Below are 23,158 nucleotides of genomic sequence, written 5' to 3'. Positions count from 1 at the left end.
CCTGAACTCCACGGCTCAACTCACACTAAGGTACATTGAAACGAAAGGTGAATTGGAAGGGAAAACACAAAACACCCATGGCGAGGTTCCTGAGGAATCACTTGGATCCCCTCCTAAACATCTGCCCATGGGACGTTAGTTTATGCGGTCCCACTGCTGTCAGAGGCCCCTTCTCTCTTCTCTCGGCAGCTGGTTCTCCCAGAGCTCAGCAAGTGAAGTAACAGCTTTCTCCAAGTTCTTGCTTTCTCCTGATACGACTGACTCAAACTTTATAAACCACCAGCTTTTGGCTACTGGTTCAAATTCTGACCTACTGTCAGAGGCAATGGGTTGTAGTTAAAAAAAAAAAAAAAAAAAAAAGAAAAATGAAAAACCAGGCAAAGTGCTTCACCAGCCATTTTACTCTTTAATTCTACCATCTTTGGGCACACATTGTATTTGCTGTTGAAGAAGTTAAGAAAGCAAGGCTGATAGCACAGATTCATAACACATTCTTTGCACCACATGAAGAGCAAAACCCTAGAGTAACTGGATCCTTTGCTACCATAACGGAGCTGTCTTATTCGCTGTAGAGGAGAAGTGCTTATGAGGGGAGTGAAGGGAGACAGGGAACAAGGGAGGGGGCTTGGGGCAAGGGAACCTGCGAGCACGGAGAAAAGTTATGAATCCCGTGGAAAAGGGTGATAAGGAACCGTCGAGTTACAGTTCCATTATTTCTAGAAAGTACTGAATTTGGAACCTGAGGTTAGGCTTTTAAGATAAAACAACCTCAAATAACTTCAGACTGGCCTTGGGAAGAAATGGCAACCATAGATGGTATGAGTTTCAGTGCTTGAGAAAAAAACTGTCAAAATCAGCCTACACATCTGACTCGACTCAAGGTGAAAAAAGTCTTATTTAAAAATGGTAAGTCTGCAGCAAAAAAGTCTGAAAGTTTGAGCCCCTTTCCATCTTTTCATTTTGAGGCTGGTGCCTGCTCTCCTCACAGTATCTCCTGAAAAGGTTCAGAATTCAATACAGATTTATTAGGTTGGCTTTCAACATGTAGTTTAAGATGAAGAGTCTTGTTTGGTTTAAATCATTTCATTTAACTCCTGGTAATGGTAGTCCTGAGAGTCTGCAGTGTTGGTAAAGTCCACCTGCGACTGTGGGTCAAACTGCTGGTAGCAGCACAGCCACTTGTTGGCCCGTCACTTTTCCTTGTCCTTGTCCCTCAAATCTGGTAGTTTTTGCACTGAGGGACTCAGTCACAAGGACCTATGTTCAAAATCATTTTCTGTAGACATCTCCTTCCAATGCCCAAGAGTGCAGGTGGTCAGGAAGACTTGGAAGGAAGCTGTAAAAAGTCCAGCTGGGAATCTTGACTTTGTTAGATGTGGACACAGGAAAATCACCTTTGTCTTCCCCCGATTTTATTATAGTTAAAGGAGAAAAATCCATGAGATTCTAACTGAAAATATGCTAGATATAAAATTGATGGAATGCTAACTGGTCCATAAAGGGCTGCACGAGATAATCTGTGGCAAAGTAGAAAACAAGCCCAAAGGTGATAGAGATTGGAAGAGCTGGCAATGCTTTCTTGAAAATGGCGAGGAGCAGTAAGGTAAGGCACAAACCCTGTGGAGAAGAGGGGGAAAGACACAAACGAGACATGATTATGCAAGCATTTTGTGCACAAGAAACAATCACAAGTCTTGGTTTTAATTTGGTTAACTGAATACGATCCTTTGAGTTTTAATTTTAGAACAAATTTTTTTTCATTAAATCTAGAAACAGTTATTTTCCTTTGCAACAGAGTTCATCATGCATACGTTGTTCATATTTCATCCTCTAATTTTAGGTAGGGAATAGAATCTGAAAATAAGTAAAGTTATTTTTGAAAACAATTAAACAATACTGAAATTTCTATCTAAAATATTGAGTTGGCTACTATAAGTTTAGTTTGACTAACTTAAATCCCAGAAGCGAAGAACATTTTTTATGGTGTGTGGGGACAAAGAGGTGCTCATGGAATAAACCAATAAAAGCTGTTTAGAAAGTGTATACTGCTTTCTTGTAATCACAGAGCAGCCAGATAATACAGTCCATTTTTTTACCCTAGTTACTGAGACACTGACTATACAGTCTGGAGGCTGAACTTCATTTCAGGTTTATCCACAATAAGTAATTTTCTTCTTAAAAGATACAACACATCCAGAACACTAATATCAAAAGAGAAATAAAATAAATGAAAATTGTAACTTGTCATATTACCAAGTATAAATCGCAAATGTAATCACAAAATAAATGCGTAAGTCAAGGCTCTTGTCTAAGCTCTCATCTGACTTCACTCACATATATCAAAGATATCACATCTTTAGCAAAAATAGCAATAAGAAATATGACTTATTTACTTAAATCAATCACAGCTCTGAAAGCTTCAGCTTCACGCTGTGACACCATTAGCAAAATCTTTGTAGGACCATGCACTGTGTTAGCTTTTCTTGCCTCATACTTGCTGCCCCAAGGAACACTGCGTGCTGCAGGTTGTGGTCTTAAACACAAAACCACCACCAATTTCAGACTATGTGAGCATCTGCCCACCCCACTAAGACTTAGCTAGCACAGCCAATTCCTCACATCATTTACACTGCCAAGCTTGAAGCACTGGTTCCTAGTCAGAGGTACTTGCCAGAATTTTCTGGGGACCCTTAAAAAAATACACAATTATATATGTTCATCTAAAACTGAAAAATTGTGCTGAACACTGGTATTTGACACAACATTGTAAAATGATTATAAATCAATAAAAAATGTTAAAAAAAATACACAATTAAAACAAATTACATAAGAATATCTCAGGGTGGAGACAGTTTTAGAAGCTTTCAGGGGATTTTAATGTGTGGCCAGGTGAAGAACTACATAGGTGAGATCCAATTATTTGTGTTTTTAAAAAGCCCCTAAGGTGACTCGAACACTCAGCCTAGCTGGGGTTAAAAGGACCACCTTTTAATCAGTTTTGAGATGAGAAGTTTCAACACATTTTCACAGTGTATACTTACAATTAATATGGCTACAAAACAGGCTATAGTTGTGTTCCAGTCCCCACTGGCTGTTGCAGAAGCTTTACCAACCAGAACACTGTAGAAAATGAAATCTCCTAATCCAAGTTTTACTCCCCCTAAAAAGGAAAGATTATAAAAGTTTGTCACTCTTTGCTATGATTTCACAATTTAAAAATATCACTGCCCCCACTCCATCCTACGCTGAATGAGAAGTCAGTAAATGATATCATACAAAATTAGGCTTTAGCTGGGTTTTCCCTTTCTTTTTTTGGATTTCTGTAACAGGAGGTTCAGATGCTATGTGGCTGACTCTGGAGTCTTTTAACAGTAGATGCTACGGTTATATTTTAAAAAATAACAATAAATAATATCTGTTGAATGCCTAGTTTATACCTGCCAGCTGTTCTAATGAATCCTCACAAGATAGGCATTTACCTCCTTTTTTCAGAAAACAGCTTTACTGAGGTATATTTCATAAAATTCACCCACTGTAAAATGTACAATTCAATGACCCATCACCCCAATCCACCACATTTCCACCACCCCACTAAAATACCTTGTGCCCATTTATAGTTAATCCCCATCACATCCCAGGTCTTAAGCAACCACAGATCTGCTTTCTATTTCTATCAATTTGCCTTTTCTAGACATTGCATAGAAATGGACTCACACAATATATGTGAAATCTTTTGTCACTGGCTTCTTTCACTTAACATAATATTTTTGAGGTTTACCCACGATATTGCATGTGTCTGTAGTTCGTTCCTTTTTACTGATGAATAGCTTTCCATTGTATGGATATACTATATTTTGTTAAGATTGTTTTCAGTTACGGGCTATTAAGAATAATGCCAAATAATGCCGCTGTGAACATCAGTATATACATCTTTGTGTGAACAGGTTGTTTCCATTTCAATCCGGGAGATTCCTAGGAGTGGAACTGCTCGGTTATATGGTAAGTTTATGTTTAGCTTTAAAAGAAGCTGTCAAATTGTCTTCCATGCTGGCTGTCCCAGTTTACATTCTCACCAGCAACGCATGAAGGTTCCGGTTTCTTAAATCCTCAGCAGCACTTGGCATTGCTGTCTATTTGATTGGAGCCATTATGATTCATGACATTGAGTATCTTTTCATGTGCTTATTAGCCATTATATTTCTCCTTTGGGGGAAATGTCTATCCAAAGTTTTCCCTATAATCCAATAATAGGATTATCTTCCTATTATTGAGTGGTAAACATTCTTTATATAACTTAACTACAAATTCTCCAAACAGGGCTTGCACTATGATTTGCAAATATTTTCTTTCAGTCTTTGGCTTCGTCTACTTTCCTTAATTGTGGTAAAATAGTTGTTTTTTTTAAGTTGTGGTAAAATACACAGTTCAATGGCATTAAGTACATTCACATTATTGTCCTACCACCACCACCACCTATCCACAGAACTCTTTTCAGCCTGCAAAATTGCAACTCTGTACCCATTAAATAGTAACTCCTCCTTTCTCTCTCCCTCCAGCCCCTGGAAACACCATTCTACTGTCTCTGAGTTTGACCATTCTAGGTACTTCACTTAAGTGGAATCATATGGTATTTGTCTTATTGTGACTGGCTTTTTCACTTAGCATAATGTCCTGGCTCATTCATGCTGTGGCATGTGTCAGAATTTCTTTTCTTTTTAAAGCTGAATAATGTTCCACTGTGTGTATACACATTTTGTTTACCCAGTCATCTGTCAGTGGATACTTAAGTTGTTTCCACCTCATGGCTATTGTGAAACGGTATCTTAACGGTATCTTTTGAAGTGTGAAAGTTTTTAATTTTGACAAAGTCCAATCTATTGATTTTCTTCTTCTATGTATCAGTGCTATATTAAGGAACTCTTTGCCCAACCCAGGGTTGTGAAGTTTTTCTTCTGTATTTTCTTCTAGAAGTTTTATAGTTTTACCACTTACATTTCAGTTTGTGATCCACTTTGAGTTAATTTTTGACTGTGTGCATGATGGACAGGGTGAGGTAGGGGTTTCTGTCCATTCTTTAGCATGTGGATATTCAGCTGTCCCAGCACTATTTGTTGAAAAGATTATATCCTTTCCCCACTGAGTTATTTTAGCACCTTTGTAAAAAATCATTGACCATAAATGTCAGGGTGTATTTCTGAACTCACAGTTCTGTTTTACTGATTTATGTGCCTGTCCTTGTGCCTGTCTTGATTACTATGGCTGTAGAGTAAGGTTTGAAATCAGATGGTATAAGTCCACCAACTTTTTTCTTCTCTTTCAAAATTGTCTTGGGTATTCTAAGTTCTTTACATTTCCAAATAAATTTTAATCAGCTTGTAGAAATTGACAAGCTGATCTTAAAACTTACACAGAAATGCAAAGGTCCTAGGTTTTCTGTTGTCAAACATTATTTTTAACCTTTCAAGTTCTTTTTAAAGTGATAAATAATCAACCAAAGGCTAAACTACAGATTAAAAAATATGCTTTCACTTGGGGTCCAACAGTAACCCATAAAGCTTTACAACTGGCTTTCAACTTTCTGGTTGTTAAGTAACTACTCTCAACTGAAGTTTGATCCTGGTCTTAAAGTTTTGTTGCCTGGGTTAGAGAAACCACTTCTGGAAGATAGCGGTTGAGGGCCCTGAGAAGCACGGTCTGCTCCGCATGTGCAGGAGAAAGGAACAGAGTGCTGGTTAATAAGATCTTACTGAGAAACCAGTGTTCTTTTTATTTTTATTTGTGAGGATGGTTGGTTGGTTGGTTGGCTGGTTGACTGACTGATTGGATAGGTGGTACTGGGGACTGAACCCAGGACCTCGTGCATATTATGCATACACCCCACCACTCAGCTATACCCTCCCCTCTCAGTGTTCTTCTTAAATCCTGGGAAGCCACAGTGAAGTCTTCCTTAATGGAAAAAAATTAACATATGACACATGAAATCTGATGCTATGAATTACACGGTCAGTTACCCTTTAACTTGCCAACCTTCCCAGACTGACAAATATTTTCACCAGTTTCAGGTGTGCTAAAGAGCCCAGCTCTACTATTTAGTTACTTGGGTGATCCAGGGCAAGCTGATTTACTTCTTTAACTCCCAAATTCCTCAGCGGTAAGATGGGGATTACAGAGAGATTTCACAGGATTGTTGAGAATTAAAAATAATACAGGGAAAGTTCTTGGCACACCCAGAGAATAAACAAATGATAGCCTTAGAAAGACTTTTGATTCCAAATATTAAGAGCTATAAGAAACTAAGAGAAACTAAGTTCTTCGAGAAAAAAATGCTACAGAAATGAATTTTTAAAAATAATGCAGGAGAAAAATTCTACATTTATCTGATAAATGATACATAAAGAACTATTACAATTCAATGATAAAAAAGATAAATAAAAAATGGGCAAAGGATCTGGACAGTTCCCCAAAGAAAATGTACAAATGACCAAAAAGCACACAAAAAGATACTCAACATTATTAATCGTTACGGAAATGCATATCAAACCCACGATGAGATACAACTTTATACCCACTAGAATGACTATAATCAAAAAGACGCAAAATAACAAGTGTTGGTGAGGATGTGGAAAATTGGAACATTGATACAGTGCTGGTAGGAATGTGGTGCAGACACTTTGGAAAATAGTCTGGTAGTTCCTCAAAAAGTTAAACACAGAGTTACCACATGACCCAGCATTTCTACTCGTACGTATATATACCCAAGAGAAATAAAAAAATACATCCACACAAAGGTATATATGAATGTTATTAGCAACACTATGTATAGTAGCCCAAAGTGGAAACAATCTAGATGTCTATTAACTGATGAATGGATGATTAATGTGATATATTCGTACAATGGAATATTATTTGGCTATAAAAAGAAACGAAGTACTAATACATGCTACAACATATGTGAAACTTGAAAACATAAAGCTAAGTGAAAGAAGTCAGTACAAAGAACCATATATTGTATGATTCCATTTATATGAAATGTCCAGAATAGGCAAATCTATTAAGATAGTTTCTTAGCTGGTTTTGGGAGGCATGAGGACTAATGGTTACAGGCTTTCTTTCTGAGGTGATGAAAATATTCTAACATTAGCTTGTGGTGATGGTTGCACAACTCTGTGAATATAATAAAAACTACTGCATTGTACACTTTAAATAGGGGGAAGAGGGATGAGAGGGCCTGGAGAGGTGACAGTTTAAGGAGTGTGGGGTTTCTTTTTGCAGTAATGAAACTGTTTTAAAATTAATTGTGGTGATATTTGAACAATTCTGTGAATATACTAAAGCTACTGCTTTAAATGGGTGAATTGTATAGTATGTGAATTATGTCTCAACAGAGGTATCAAAAAATAAAAATAATGTATTGAATCAAGCTTTAAACTTACGGCCTCATGTTTCTTTCATTTAAAAATTTACGTTTGCTTAAATAATAGCAATATTATGGCAAATGCTATAGTTATACTTCACAGAATTCATTTTAATAGAGAGAGAAATATGGACATATTTAATTAGCAAAATTAAAATAGAGTCAAAAAACAAAGAAGTAACCACCATTTTTTTCTTTAGGCACTTACTGAAGCAACAAGTTTTATTTCACAACCAGAAGAGACCGACTGAATGAGTTTATAAAACCTAAGAAAAATCATGTTGCTCAGGAATCTGTTTTCTTTAAATAGCTTCTTTGATTTATTCAATGAAAATATGCTATGGCCAAACAACTAAAATTACAGCAATGGAAACTGCTGAAGTTAGACATAGTGAATTAACAGCATTCCACTGCCAAGTGCTAATGCTGAGATTGGCTGCTGGTTATTTTACTGCTATTTGCTAATGGTAATGTAGGCCTATTACTGTTTTGTTTTGTTTCTGCCAACTCTAAAAAATAATTTTAAGTAATTATGGTGCTCCTTTAATATTAAAAGGGGCATTTGCAGGTATACCAAACACAAGACATGGTGAAGATAATAAATGATGGTGAATATTTTCTTAAAAGATTTTGCTGAACGACCCCTGGCAGAATAGATGCCTAGATTAAATGTTACAGTAACATGAAAATAATGAATATTTCCTATCATCTTTTACATAAACATATAAAAAGCTTCTTGAAATATATTTTTTTACCTCTTTACTACTAAAATCTCCTCCTCCACTAGAAGTAAATAGCAAAATCTATTTCCCAATCTTCCATAGAGGTTATAGAAAAAGAACCTCTATAAGTCAAATTTCCACTCCTGGAAATAACAGGTTAATTTCACTACTCTGATAAATGTTTAATCTATCAGTGGTACACTCAGGACAAGCTCATCATTGGCATGATGTCTGAAAGAAGTATATTTTGAAATGCACTAGGAGACCAACTGCACACTGAATAAATATGGTTTACATTTCTAGTTAAAAACTCTGTGTCCAGCTTTCTGATTAAATTCTGGTTTTTAAAAGACTGTTCTGGAAGACATATGTGACTTATGTATTAAATTCTAGTGTAACTGAGACTTTTCTGTATGTAAACAGAAGCCTTGTTTAAAACACTAATATAGTCAGAGATGGTTAATGTGCGTGTTGGATGCTAAGATGAGGAAAGAATGCCAATTATTAGTTTATATTGGTCCCAGATAAAGAAAATATTAATCTGAAGTTGGAAGAGGCAATATTTGGGTCTTCCTTAAAAAAGAAAAAAAAAAAAAGGTTAGAGATGAAGACAAGGACATGAAGAGATGCTCAGGAGAATCTTCAGGACAGAAAGGCAGTCATGGAGAATTATGCTGCTGTTATGCTCAGCAGCTACTTTACTGCTGTCTTTTGGCTCTACACACCTTGAGAAAAGAGGAGAGGAACAGGAGAGGTAACCTAGTTACAGTGGAAACTTTGCACGCGGAGAAAACACCAGCCAAGGCAAGCTCGAGCCTGGCTGCAAGGGGAGGCCACTGTGTCTGGTTTCCCAGGAGTGCGAAAGTTGCAGGCTACAGCTGGCTCTAACATCTGGAAAACTCACCCAGCTCCAGAGTCATGGATATGCCCAGGTTCTGATCCAGGTAAAAGACTAAGGGTGAGCTGTAAGAAGTGTTCTGCTCAAGCTGAAGGATAATGCAAGGTCACAATTAATAGTGATTAGAGGCGGGTGGGAGTTACTCAGTGAAGGAGCGCATGCTTAGCACGCAAGAGGTCCCAGGTTCAATCCCCAGTACCTCCATAAAAAAAAAAAAGGTGATTAGAGAAGCTAAGGAATCTAGGTGTTTTGTTTCTTTGAAACTACTTAACATATTTGCTCTAATGTTTTAATCAAAAGTTTCACTTTTGTGAAAATGAAAAAATTGAGGATAACTTATTTGGGAAATATGCTTATCTCTTAGAGAGTTTTTAACTCTCTAAGACTAAATGAAGAGATGACTGAGCCTGAACCATGGCCAACAGCCTAAAAAGCCTCAGGTGCTGACCTGAATCTAAGTGACAACACACCTCAGACACTGAAGAAACTCTTACATTTCTGCACAGAACCTAAATCCCTTTGATTTTCTTTAAAATTAATAAAATACAGTACTTGCCAACAACACGAATAATAATGTGAAAGGTCGAAACATTTAAATCCATAGGTCTCTGTGCAGCGAAGAGTGAAATATATTAATGAAATTTTTGTACACATTCTGTCTAACCAGAATAATAATATTTACGAAATCTTTTACCTTATAAAACAAATGCCAAAGATCAGGCTGTAGAGGGGTAATTTTAAAAATCTGAGGGGCAGAATTTGGCCCATTAACAAATTTAATTATGAAAAAGCACCAACTATTGTTATTTCCCACTAAAAGCTGCATTTAGACTGCACCACTTTGATTCATTTTATTTGGGGAGAGTTTGACCATGCAGCACCTAAAGGAATTCATGACTTTCCAATGTAGAGAAATGCACGTACTTTCCTCTGGGTCCTCACTGGCTAGGATGCTGCTGGAAAGTTCCTGCACAGCAGACCGAGACTCCGGTGTAGAGCGATGAGGCCCTAGGCGACTGTCCCTCTGGGCTTCCCACTCTTCACTGAAGCCACCGTCATCACTCTCTGTCACAGGGTCTTGGGACTCACTTTCTGTGCCTTTGAGAAAAAGTGGAAATCACAGTTGTAGTACTAGAAAAATTTCTTAATACCTGTAATAAAACTGCATGGAAACAGTAATTACCCGTCATTGTAACCAAGTGGGTTTGCTGATTCTTAAACCACAAATTGTGGGCTGCAGCAGCACCTGTTGGTTGCTTCCCCGACAGCCATTTCTCCCCTTATTTCCTGAGAGCAGAGTCCTGATGTACTTGGGTGCCCACCTCTCAGCCACATGACTCTGGGGTAAACCCTCACCAATCCAAGCTGAAGCACGGACATCCCACCATTCTTCCTCCCAAGGAGAAGCTCTAAGGCTGTGGGGTTGGGACTAGTCGATGTGTGATAAGGCAAAGTCTGCTGGAAACTTGGGAGAAATGTTTCTCACTCTTCAAGAGAGACTTAGGAAGACACAAACGGTCGTTTTCTTCCCCTGGGTGTTGTGTCATCTGGGTATGATGCCTAGAACTCCAGTTGTCATCTTGTGACCATGAGAAGCAGTGGGAGGACCAAGCCCATATCTAAGGATGGCAGAGCAGGAAAACAGAAAGAACTTGGGCCCTTGATAGTATCAATGAGTGATAAAATTAGCCAGCCGTACAAATGCCTACACCTCAGACTTTGGCTAATGTGAGAAGACATTTCTTCTGATCTTTGCAGCTGACGGCACTCACCACTGGCTTTAGTGACTAAGTTACAAAAGTGGACCACTACTGAGGGGTGGGAGGAGGGGAAAGGAGGGAGTGAATTTTTTTATGGGCTACTCATTTTGTTATAATGTCTCAGTCTGACTGAAAACTCTGAGCATAACATGACTGTCTCGAGAAACTTCTATACATCAAGGATAATTAAAATACGTAAGTAAAGTTTTTTTTTTTATAAAAATAATATATGTTCATATTTATTCATTCACCATGAGAGCATGTAAGCTTCAGGCCTCTCACTTATATGGATTTTTTTTTTTTTCTGGGAGGGGCTCTAGCAGTTTTGTCTTTGTATTTTTTTCTTAACCAGATCTCCACAAAACCTAAATCTTCCCTGGGTCAGAGTTTATAAAATCATAAAAGTATAAGATTTAGAAATGAAAACAGCAGTCCCTGCTCTGCCCTATGCCTTCCTCACTCCCAATCCTCACCCTACCTTCAACCCTTTCAGTTATTTCTTTTGGTATTTACCTCCACATTTAATTATAATTAACATGCTCATAGTGCTGTATGTATCTTGATGTTTTTATTTTAGGCACTTGCTCAGATAACCTCTGAGTTCTACTATTTTTTCCTTTAAAGACATCCCTCTTGGAATCCTACAGCCTTTGTTCCAATCAAACTTATAGTTCCTTTAATACAGTGGTTTTCAAAGAATACCTCCCATCCATGGAGTGTTTGGAAATAACTAGGATGGAGGGGTTTCTGGTTACTGCAACCTCAAAGCCACCACTGGCATTTAGTGGGTGAGGGGCCACGAATGCTGGACATCCTGCGCCGTGAGGGGAAGTCCCACAGTGAAGAACGCCCACCTGAAATGCCAACCGCACTCCTACTGAGGGCTCTGCACTTCATCCAGACCCTTCTCACTTCAAGGCCCTTGCCCACATTGCTTCCGCTTCTGGAAAGCTCTCCTTCCACTCTTCACTGGCCATCTCCTACTGTCACTTCCTCAGGGAAGCCTTCCTGACTTTCCGGAATAAATGAAACTCCTCTACTATAAACTTTCACAGCAACTTACACTTCTCCTTTGTAGTGCTTATCACAAACTGTATGAATTACCTGTGGAATTATTTGGTGAACATGTGTTTCTCCCCAAACAGGCTATAACATAAGCTCCACAGGTATGGGATATTGCATGCAGTGCTAAGTGCCCAAGTGCCTAACAAAACACCAGGCACATAATTAGGTGCTCAATCAACATTTGTCAAAAAAATAAAATCATGATGCACTAAAAACACAAACTCATATATATCTACATATGTACTCATAGATAACCAACCTTTTAATTTCTTTTAGTTTAACACAACAACCAGACTTGTGGCAACTGTCTCCTAGGTCTACACTGGTCTAATGCCTCGCTCACTGCAGAATGGGTCTAATATTTTTGGGTCCCCAATATGAATTCCCAGTTCAAAGTGTCCTTCTCGTGGTGACTCAAATGCTAAATCAGCAGTTTTCTTGGCTCTATAAAACCTTAACTCTCCCTTTCCTGACAAATAGCAACTCAATGAAGGCCCTTTTTTCTTCTCTGACTAACCTTTATTCTACCTCTGTTTTTTAGCTTTCTCATAAGGTTAGCCCTCTGTTTTCCTTTAAAAAAAAAGTTTCCTTTCTTCTTGGCTATTGATATTGTGCTGTTTCCTCAACTCTTCCTAATAACTCCTCCTAACGTGTGTTCACCGTAAAGTCTCTGTAGCATCCACAAGTGAGCCTTTCAGTCTCCCATCCTAGGTCACCAGTCACCATTATTATCCTCTTCCAGAAAGTCACGTCCACCTGGAATATTTTATCTTCTTGGCATAAACATTGTAATACTGCAAATCATATTATATTCAAGTTACTCTGGCCTTGTCAAACAAGAGCTTCTCATTTTTATACAGGTTTGAAGAGAGTGCCTATTTTACTTTTTAAAATCACAGCCTCAACTGAAACATTTCCAGACTGGTATTAATGGTGCTCAGTGGCAGAAATTCTTAATCTAGGGTACCTTGGCTGCACTACTGGGTTTGGAGCATTTGAACTCCTTAAATATTTATCTGTGTTTTCTGGGTATTCTTTGGTCCATGACCAAAGAAAGCAGTTAAAAACCATTGCTTTATAATCCATCATCAGCCTACAAGATGACAATGACCCCCAAAACCAGGGAATTAACGAATAAAAGTCACCTACTTTGTGCATTGTAACTGGTGTTTTTGGATACCTTCCTTTGGGCTTCTGGGTCTCCTTCTGCCATATTCACCAACCATACCATTGTTGCTGTTGAGAAAGACAAAAGTACAGGTAAGCACTGGAAACACAGAAGGAAAGCTTACGAATAGATAGCAGGTCATTATTTCTCCACACTAATCACCAATCTTCTTAATGTCACCTTAAGAATCCTTAATAATCAGAAGTAAATCTATATTAACAACCATAAAAGGTTCTTTCTGATTTTGACAGATAAAAGAAAAATGTTTACTGCAACATTCAAACTGCAGCTGCTACTATAGAATCGTTCATTGTCATTTATAGCCCCTGAAAAGTAACCAGGAGGAAAACTGTTCAGGCCAGCAAGCCTATACTGAAACCACAGCTGGACTGGTTGAAATCCTAAAGTAGTATGAATTCACTGATACAAATTACTTTTTATAACTACATTAGAGGACAAACTAGGGCTCATATCCATTTTCCTAATACTCAAAGGCTTCTTGAATAACTTATGAGTAACACAACGACAGAGGATGAAAATCCTGTAATAGCTGCACTTACTCATTCACAGCTTTGTAATTCTGAAGTCAAACAAGTCTCATTATACGATAACCAGAATAACTGATCAAAGTCAATTAAGCCAGGCAGGCGATTCACTGTTAACTAAATTCAAACCCAATGAAAGGGAAACAGAAAGACAACCACCATGTACAAGGCTTCTGTAGCCTTCTTGGTAATGAAGGCAGCAGGTTATCTATTTGACTTTTTCTTTATGTAAATATAGGGGGAAAAAGCTACAAATTTTTTAATTTTAACACTTAATATTACCATGGAAGTCAGAAGTCAGCAAACTTTTTCTGTAAAGAGCCAGAAAGTAAACATTTCAGGCTTGTGGGTCACATCTGGTCTTTGTCACAAAATTCTTCTTTGTTCTTTTCTTTTTTATTAGCTCTTTAAAGATGTAACAACCACTCTCAGCTTATAGGGCTGTATAAAAATAGGCCAAGGGCCAGATCTAACTATAGGTAGTATGTAAATTATCATGAGCAGAATATATATTTGTTGAACGAATTAATATTACTATAATAATATCTAAAAAACCCACTTTCTGAGCTTTCAACTTAACACTGAACATCTTAGATCAACAGAAAAACATGCAAGTTAAAAATAAACATAATCTAAAAATTTTCCAAACTGATACAAGTCAGAGAAAAACTTTACATAAAATAGTCGACCTCAACGAATTGTTACTTTTGTTCTTTGATAAGCTACCAAAGTAGGTCACAACCAGGGAAGAATGATTTAGTTCAGAGGGTAGGTGTCCATTTTTCCTGTCAGAACACAGGACATAGAAAACCAACAAAAATGCTCACAAAAATGCCTGAGGGTGAGACCCTTTTGCAAACTGAATACCCTTCCTTAACTGGGGAAGAGTATACAAATGTATAAAACGATTGTATTTTTAAAGGACAAATAGCTGAGAGGACTGACTTAAAACTTTTCATATTCATGATTATATTCATTTCAGGGGGAAAGTACTGATTAATATTGCTATTTTTGTCTATTTTGTTAAAAAAAAAAAACTCTCAAGCTCAGTGATTTATAAAATCCTCACGAAAGATTCAGTATTTCATGAGAACAGATACTTTCTTGAACATATTTCATCTACGCAGGAGGTAAAGGTTTCTCATATTTTCTCCATATATGTGGAATTACTACAAAAATATCTCAGAATATCAAATGTTATACAGACTTGAGTTTTATAAGATATTATATATGAATGATTTTTTTAAAAATAGAGTAAATACTTTTTCTTGAGTATAAAATTAACATACACATTAGCGTTGTGGCAGACTGAAAGACCCCTTCTTCACCCTTCATGCACTCACACTCTTGCTGTGGCCCCATCGTGACTGGAACGTAGTCTTCCTCCTCCTGACCAGGGGCTCAGCTATGTGACTCGCGTCAATAAAGGGCATGTGGGCAGAGGTGACAGGGGACTAATACTGAACCTAGGCCTCAGAAGGCCTGCTGACCTGCTGTTCCCCTAGACACCAGAAGAACAAGTCTTCAGCTAACCCGCTGGTCCAGAGAGGATGGGGGAACACATGTAGCAGAGCTGCCACAGCCAAGACAGATCAGCAGGGTCAACTGACCTGCAGATGCCGGAGTGATGGTAAATCATTACATTTTTAAGGCACTGAGTTCTGAGGTGGTTTGTTACACAGCATTATTGTGGTACTAACAAGAGACACAATAGTAGAACAATGTAAAATCCTAAAACTAAGAAAAATTGTAAAACTCACAATCCCTTCACTTTCACATGCACAATTAACTTTTAAAAAAGTATACAGTACAGTTAAAACCCTACAAGTAGAGAAAGATACAAGGAAAAGTGTAAAAGTTGTCTCAATCTCTAAATCCCACTATTAATATATTATCAGCTTTTAAATGTATTATTGGGATTTTATACATATACACACACATCTATATACAGCTCCTTTCTCCCACTCCTTACATAGGATATTGCATGAATTGTTTTAAATCTTGATTTTTGTAGTTAATATATAATCTGACATTAAAAAAAAACTGAACATATATATAGCTACTTCATTCTTTTAAATGGCTACACAACTAGCCATTGTACGAATGTAGCATAATCATTTGAAAGTGTCCCCTTTGACAGGCACAGGTTATTTCCATCTTTTTCTTAATATAACCATTGCTTCTGTGAACATCCTTCTATATTTTTACAATATATACCTTAGTTTAAATTCCTAGCGTTCACTATTAACATTTGGTGTAACATTTTGTATGCACAAATACAAAATAAATAAATTTTAATTTCCAGGAATAACACAGAAAAAGCTCATACCCAACCATTAAGAGGAAAATGCTGATGCTTAAAACCTCATCTGAGGGTGTGGGTATAGCTCAATGGCAGAGGGCATGCCTAGAATGCACGAGGTCCTGGGTTTAATCCCCAGCATCTCCATTAAAAATTAAATAAATCTAAATACTTCCCCCCAACAAAATTAAAACAAACGAACCTCATCTGTTCTTTTTCTGCCGAAAAACACAGTAAGCACGTGATATAATAAATTTATCTTGGAAAAAAAGTAAGAGAAATGTTCTTGCATTTCAGACACTGGGTGTTCTAAAACTTTCCCAGACATCTCTAGCTACAAGCACAATCCCTACCCTCTCTATGTCCCATAGATGCTTTAACATCAAATTCACAAGAAAGACTGAGTCAACTAACATGTACTCCCAACTTGACTTCTCTCTACATCTTACTATCTTCTGCTTTTGTCTTCCTTTTCCTTCCTTCTAGGTCTTTCCCCTGTTCTCATCTAATTTCTCTTCCTGAACTCTTAGAGCAATTTTTACCTGCTTCGTTTATTACTTTGCTCCAGTGATTACATTATTTATTATAATTATATACTATAATAATTATTGCAAGAATTATGTCTTCTTGCTGGACTCTTCAAAGCCTTTCTCTATTGGCTCCTTTCCCTGAACCTTAGAAACATGACTAAATCTTCTCTCTCCTGAAACACCTTTCCCCAAATCTGCTTTCTTCTTAAGTCACCAGTGCTCTGCCTGTGAGACAGGAATCTTTAAAATAATACGTAAAACTTACCTTTCCTTCACCACTCATTCTCTGTCTGCTGCATCACTTCCATTGCCAGTGCCAGTAGCAGCAAAACCCAGACAGTCAGACACACCCCCTACCGACCCAGCGAGATGCACACTTTCCTCCCATTGGAATATTGCTTTTGTCCTATCATTCTACTCAAATTGCTCATTTAAATATCACTAACGATGTCTTAAACACCAAATTCTATACGGTTTACTTAGTCCTCATTATCTTTGACTTCTTTATATTATAGCATCTGACATTTTCTCCTTCTGGAAACTCTGCTTTTTCAATAACTCAACAGAAAAATAGGCAAAAAGTCCACAAGGATATATATTAAACTGATAACAGTGGTAAGTAAATGCTTGGTAAGGTATTAAGATTGTGGATGACAATTATAGTGAAATTTAACTTCATCTGTAATTTAAAAATTTGTTTCAAGGATAATGCATTAATGTATTACTTGTATAATTAAAAATTAATTCTGAAAATATGGAAAAGAATATTATACCAAGCCAGTCATAAAACAAGAAATTTAAAGGTGTGGCTAAAAAAATACACAAAGAAGTCTAAATAATCACTAACAGTTATTAGTTAACTGGTATTTCATGTAGTGATATGAAAAACAATCATGATATTGCTAAGTGAAAAATGCTGGCTTTCCCAATTTTCTGATAATTTCTTCTGTTCCCTTTATTATTTTCTCTCTCCATTTTCTCACTCTCTAAACACAGTAGTTGATGAAGATCTATCCTTCGCCTCCTCTCCTCCTTTTACTTGAATCACTCATCCACTCCTGCAGCCGTGTCTACCATGTTCTTCAGTTCTGTGTCTCTATCATTTTCCTTTATCTTTTCCTATGCACTGGTACTTCACTTGTAAACTCTTGCTGGAAATTTCTACGTGGATGGCTCACAAGTCCTGCCAACAAAATTAGATATGGGCCACAGGCAACACCACAGATTTCTCCAATAAGAAAAACATCTCTACTTTATCATCCTTCCTTCAGGCTTTAAACTCTTAGTACTTGGAAACTACTGATGCTACCTCCAAAAACTCTCATCAGGCCTTTGCCTTGACTGCCATTACCAATCCCGTAACTCAGACCCTCAGTATTTTCTACTTAGATCATGGCAACATCTGCTTATTTATAATTCCCATTATCTCAGTTCCCACCTGCTGCCGTTCATCTCACACCATGTTGCAAGCTTCCAAAGGCACATCTCTGATCACATTACTTTCCTATTCAAGAACCTTCTATGATTCCCAAGCAGTCATGAATAGCATACAGAGATCTAAACCAGTCACTCAAAGCTATTCTTGATCTTGCCCTAATCTGCCCTTTCCAAACTCATCTCCTAGTACTTGCTCCATTCTGTACTCCATGCTCCAGTCAAGCTGAACACTTGAAATTTGATAAAGACTGCCCACACTTATGTCTCTAAGCCAGTCTTTGTGACAAGACCACTTCTGGAACTGACTCTTCCATCTGTGCTTACTGAAATCCCACCCACCCTTAAAAGGTTCAGTCCAAATGCTGTCTCTTCCACAAAGTCTTCCCCAGCCAGATTTTCCCTATTTTGAACTCTTTCTGCATTTTGATTGTGCTTCTTCTGAATGTGATAACATTCTGCCTTGAATGATGCTTAGCTGTATACTTGTCTTATTTGACCTCTAAACTGTAAGCAAATGAGCTCTGATGGAAGTCAAAGTATCTTAGTCATCCTTTCGTCCTCCACAGTGCTCTGGGGAGCAGATCAGGCTGATGCCCAGTAAATATCTGACTTTAAAACAAAAAAAGGGCAAACACATTCTGAATGAATAGTACAATTCTTTCAACAAGCTAATGCAAGATTCACCTGCAATATATGTATGTAACAAGTACTCAATAACTCTTGACTAATAAGATTTTAAATAAGAATACTGGCTCCCCAATCTCTAAATATTTCTTCTATCTCTATACGTACTGAAAACGCTTTTGAACCAATGTTAGGCAAAAGACAGTCATTTGCAAGGAAACAGAGTAGCCATAGTTCTATTAATGTTATGTACTGAAGACGAGAAAAAGCATCATGATAACGACCACAATTACATGTGTTTGCATCTCTATAAATTCTAAGCTGTTCACTAATTTAAGATCATTCCAAAATACTTACAGGAATAAATAAGAGCTGGAAAGAGAGTTTCATTTCTCTCCTGAGCAGTTTCAACCAGCATACGAAGTGGGCCTTTTGGACACAGAACAGCCACTAAATCTAGAAAGAGAAAAATAGAAAAGACATCTGAAAACTGTACTGGCTAAACTTGTAAATAGGTGTCTTAGGGAGGAACTAACCAATTGAGAAGGTTTAATTTTTTTTTTTTAACACAAAAAGATGTTGAATGAATATGAAATAAACAGCAGGTAAACTGGAGGGGGTTGGGGAGAGAAAACAACCTAAACAAAATACACAAAACCGCACAGAAGATATGTGCAAATTTCATTTTAGTCTGACTGCTGTTTTGGTTAGTTTACAGTGTATCATCACTGGGTTCTAGGAGTAAGTCTTCCCAGTTTAAAGAAAAGAGGCAGAGATAATGGTAAGACAACCAGAGCAGCTGGAATTTCCAATAAGCAAAACCAGGAACATGCCACTGCCTAACATATCATAACAATGAGCCACAAACTGAAGCCTGACTTTAGGAGGGATGTGATAGAGGGGATTTGACTGAACTTTTCAAAATACAAGAACAGAGTAGAAGAGATTCCTCTTCCCTCTCTTTTGAAAATAGTATATGAACTACTTAGGGATACTTGACGTAAGAGGGAAGTAAATTTAAACAAAACAAACTAACAAACTTTTTGCAACAGAACGTTTAGCATTTCTTTAGTTTTCTCATCAAAAGCACTTCACAAATATTCATCTCAGAATGTGGTACTGAAAAGTAGCTTATTTTACAAAAACAGCATCAGAGGAGGAAGCAATATGTCTAAATGATTATTGATTCTATCATCATCTCCTTCCATCAAATGCAATTTTTCTTACATTTGCTGTGTGAAGAGAATTCAGAATACAGAAACATTTAAAATAATTTTAAACATTTAAAATAATTTTAAACATTTTAAAAAAAGTAAAACTATACAAGTACAGCCAAATTTGTAAAGGAAGATTTGATAGCTTGTGTAGTGGTCATGTCTTCTTTTATACTACTACAATAATACACACACACAGAGAGAGAGAGAGAGAAAGAAATTTCTCCTCTCACTGCTTCCCCTGTGTTATGGATGAGAAAAGGGAAATTTGCCATACTCTGAAATAATGAGTTTTTTTTTCAACGTGTTTGAAGCTGCAATGTCCTGTAACTAGGTTTTAAGACATACTCCTACTTATAGAACTGCTAATTGATAAACTCCTTTATTTTTAGAGCAGTTAAAGTGAATTAAAATTAGTTGTTTTGAAATTTTTAGAACAACCTTTGTGACAAATTAAACATCTTAAGACCTTGTGAAAATGGCATTAAGAATCATTATTCTAAATATTAGACACAAAAGTCTCTTATTTTAAAGCTCAAAGGTTTGTAGAGATGATAATTTGTACATGTACAGAGGGTTGATGGGAGAAGCAGTGTGCTGTAGCAGAAAGAATACAGGACTCGGATTCTAGACAAAATGGCCTAAGCTTGGGCAAATACTTCATCTCTATAAACTTTAGGTTTCTTGGCAGGAAAACAAGGATAACTGCCTTGCTTACTTCACAGGATTATATATTTTTAAAAAACAGCTAATATTTTTAATACTGATACTGTTCCAAGTGTATTATACGCACTGTTTAATTTAATCTTCACAGTAACTAAGACTCAGGGGTTGAGTAATGTGTCTGTGGCCCCATACCCATTAAGTGTTAGGAGTAGAAGAGTCTGGATTTAAACCCAGTCTGTCCCTAGAACTAGCACTTTTTTTTTTAATATAAAAAAATGGAATCAGATTCTTTATTATGATTCACCCCCAATGTTTGATGACAAATACGCCATTTTCAGTTAATTAAGTTTTAACTTGCTCTACTGTGTTGTAATGGTGCCCTATGAGGCCTGGAGCATGAACCAGTAAGTCTGGTGGAGGTTCCACTGAACACCTTGTTCAGGAGCCCAGCATTCTGTATCTTTAGAAGTAAAAGGGTCACTATTAACAATGCTTAGAACTCCAAAGTGGATAAAGTAAGGAGGCCTGTATCGTGGCTATAATATATAGAGAGACATGTGTAACTTTGATCTATGTTTTTGGTATCTGTGAGGCAAGAGAGTCTCACAGTTATTTTCCCTAAAGACAGAAACCTTGGATAAGTAATTGCTGTTGCTACCACTGGCAGTAGCAGGTGGCTAGATCACTGGCCCAAGAGTCTATAAAAAAACAGATGGAGCCAATTGTTGGCCAGGGTAAGATGACTGCCTAAAGTTTAGCTAAGTTTGCTGACCCTTGGATCCCATTCTTTGATCAAGGATGCCTGGATTAAGGAATAAAAGCGCAGCTCTCCAACAAGCTCCATCACACGTAGTTTGGATGCTGTCCATAAAGTGTGTAAACTCCCACTGCTGTTTGGTCACTCATTTGATCCAAAAGGGCTCCTGAGGCAGCCAGGGGTCCAAGAGAGGGGCAACCTGTAGCACCCTGTCAACTGGCAAGAGACAGAGGAAAGAAGAGGCCACCCTCTCCTGCAGGTGGCATACTCTCGAGGACCCAGACTTAGCTCCATCATACAGATAACATTTCTGTCTTAGCAGGAAGGCCCTGGAGGCTGTGCTGAGCTGGTAGAATGCTGCCTCCATGATATGGAGATACGGAGCTTCACAGGTTCACGGCTGTGAGAACCGGTTTCTAGGAGAGCTCAATATACAGTCAGAAATCACCATCCTATATACGGCATGGGACTCAGAGGGGTAGTTCCTCACACCGGAAATCCACGGGAAATTTATGATCATAGTGAGTGCTCCAGAGATTTTAGAAGGTATGAAAAGAGGCTGCTAAAACCTCTAAGTGAATGGTTCTCTGGGGGCAGGGAGAAGAGACACTGATGGGAGTAACTATTGTATTACAATTTGGACAGATTCTAGAGACCTTTGTTCTAAAGGGCCCCAATTCAAGGTGTGTCAATTTGCAAAGGCTTAAGTAAAATTTGTAAGTGAAGGGTCTGTTGTCTCCAGATCTCAAAAAGGCCTAAAAGATACTGGGCTTGTTTTAACATTGTGGGTGCAGAGAGGGTCAACTGTTATTTCTTGACAGTGTCAGAGATGCAGAAGCCCTCAGCTTACCAAATAATTTTCAGGAATTTAACTAGCGTGACAGAGCCTTGCAGTACATACAGGGAAATGCCATTCCCCCTTTATGAGCTCTTTTGGAATATCTGAATGTCCTCAACAAGTAGGTCAAATGAATTTCTTCAAAGGATGATATGATCAGTGTTCTCTGTGCTCTTGGAGAAAAGTCGGATGTGGTTAAGTTCTAGCCTGCAAAGATTAGGTGCAACAGTAGGGCTGCTAAGTAGCTAGGCAAAGATATATGTATCAACCAAAGGTGAAGGCAAACTATGGCTGTTGGAAAAGGCACTGAACAGAAGAGTATATTGGTAAAATCTCTGACTGCAAAATATTAACCAGTTTCTCATTGGATGGAGTCTACAACGGCATTCTTGGTTGTTTTTTTGGGGGGGGGGAAGTAATTCAGTTTACTTATTTATTTGTTTATTTAAGCAGAGGTACCAGGGACTGAACTAGGACCATGCACTCTACCACTAAGCACCCCCTCACCCTAGAACTGCATTCTTAATCACAGCTGTGCAATAAAAGATGAGTACTTTGTAAACCATTAAGTACTATATAACCTAAGGCTATTACAAAAAGTCAGGCACAGAGAATGTGACTTCTATAGTTCTATGACTGACTGCTCAGATATGAGAACAGAACCAATCCAATTCTATTTCCGCAAACTTTTTTTTCATCAATCAAGTGGGGATGATGGGGTTTCCTACTACGGGTCATCTGACATTTTAATAAGCACTTGAATAGGGATGAATGAGCCTGCACAGTTATCATATAGGGACCACATACTGACCTCTGAAAACAGAGTTTTTGGCTTTTGTGCAGGGCGATAGCTAGAGTTCACACCTGTACAGCTGCCTTGGTTACTCATGGCTAGGGCATATTCTGACTTCTCAGGACCCACGTCACAATGGTTGCTAATACATTTGAACCTCACATTGCCTAAATATGTTTTATTTTTAAAAGAGTAATTCTATCCACATTTCCTTGTAAAAAGTAGGTAACCTAATTTTTATATTAAAAGTTAGGTGAGCATTTTATGTGTGTCAAACACCCTGCTAGTGCTTTTTAACTCATATTCTGAACTCTTTTACAACTCTGAGAAGTACTGTTTCCATTTTCCAAAAGAGAAAACTGAAGATCAAAGAGCCCAAGTCACCTTCCCAAGGTCATAAAGGCTGTGAGTGGTAGAGATGGGAT

The 23,158-nt window shown here is 37.7% G+C and overlaps 1 protein-coding gene across 3 annotated transcripts in view; it reads right to left on the bottom strand.

Moving 5' to 3' along the window:
* Positions 1-386: 386 nt before the first annotated feature.
* Positions 387-23,158, bottom strand: part of PSEN1 (presenilin 1) — a 59,952-nt gene continuing 37,180 nt past the window's right edge. For all 3 annotated transcript variants that reach the window (XM_010976545.3, XM_010976547.3, XM_010976546.3), the window contains exons 8-12: positions 18,823-18,921; positions 13,009-13,095; positions 9,959-10,132; positions 3,042-3,160; positions 387-1,617 (exon numbers count right to left, since the gene is read on the bottom strand). In XM_010976545.3, the coding sequence (XP_010974847.1) occupies positions 1,462-1,617; positions 3,042-3,160; positions 9,959-10,132; positions 13,009-13,095; positions 18,823-18,921 (635 nt within the window). In that variant the 3' untranslated portion in view covers positions 387-1,461. The remainder of the gene's footprint in view (positions 1,618-3,041; positions 3,161-9,958; positions 10,133-13,008; positions 13,096-18,822; positions 18,922-23,158) is intronic.

The sequence above is a fragment of the Camelus dromedarius genome, chromosome 5, assembly GCF_036321535.1.
Source record: "Camelus dromedarius isolate mCamDro1 chromosome 5, mCamDro1.pat, whole genome shotgun sequence".
Taxonomy (NCBI): Eukaryota; Metazoa; Chordata; class Mammalia; order Artiodactyla; family Camelidae; genus Camelus; species Camelus dromedarius.
Note: the sequence above shows the minus strand (reverse complement) of the source record. Positions and strands in the feature narration are given on the sequence as shown.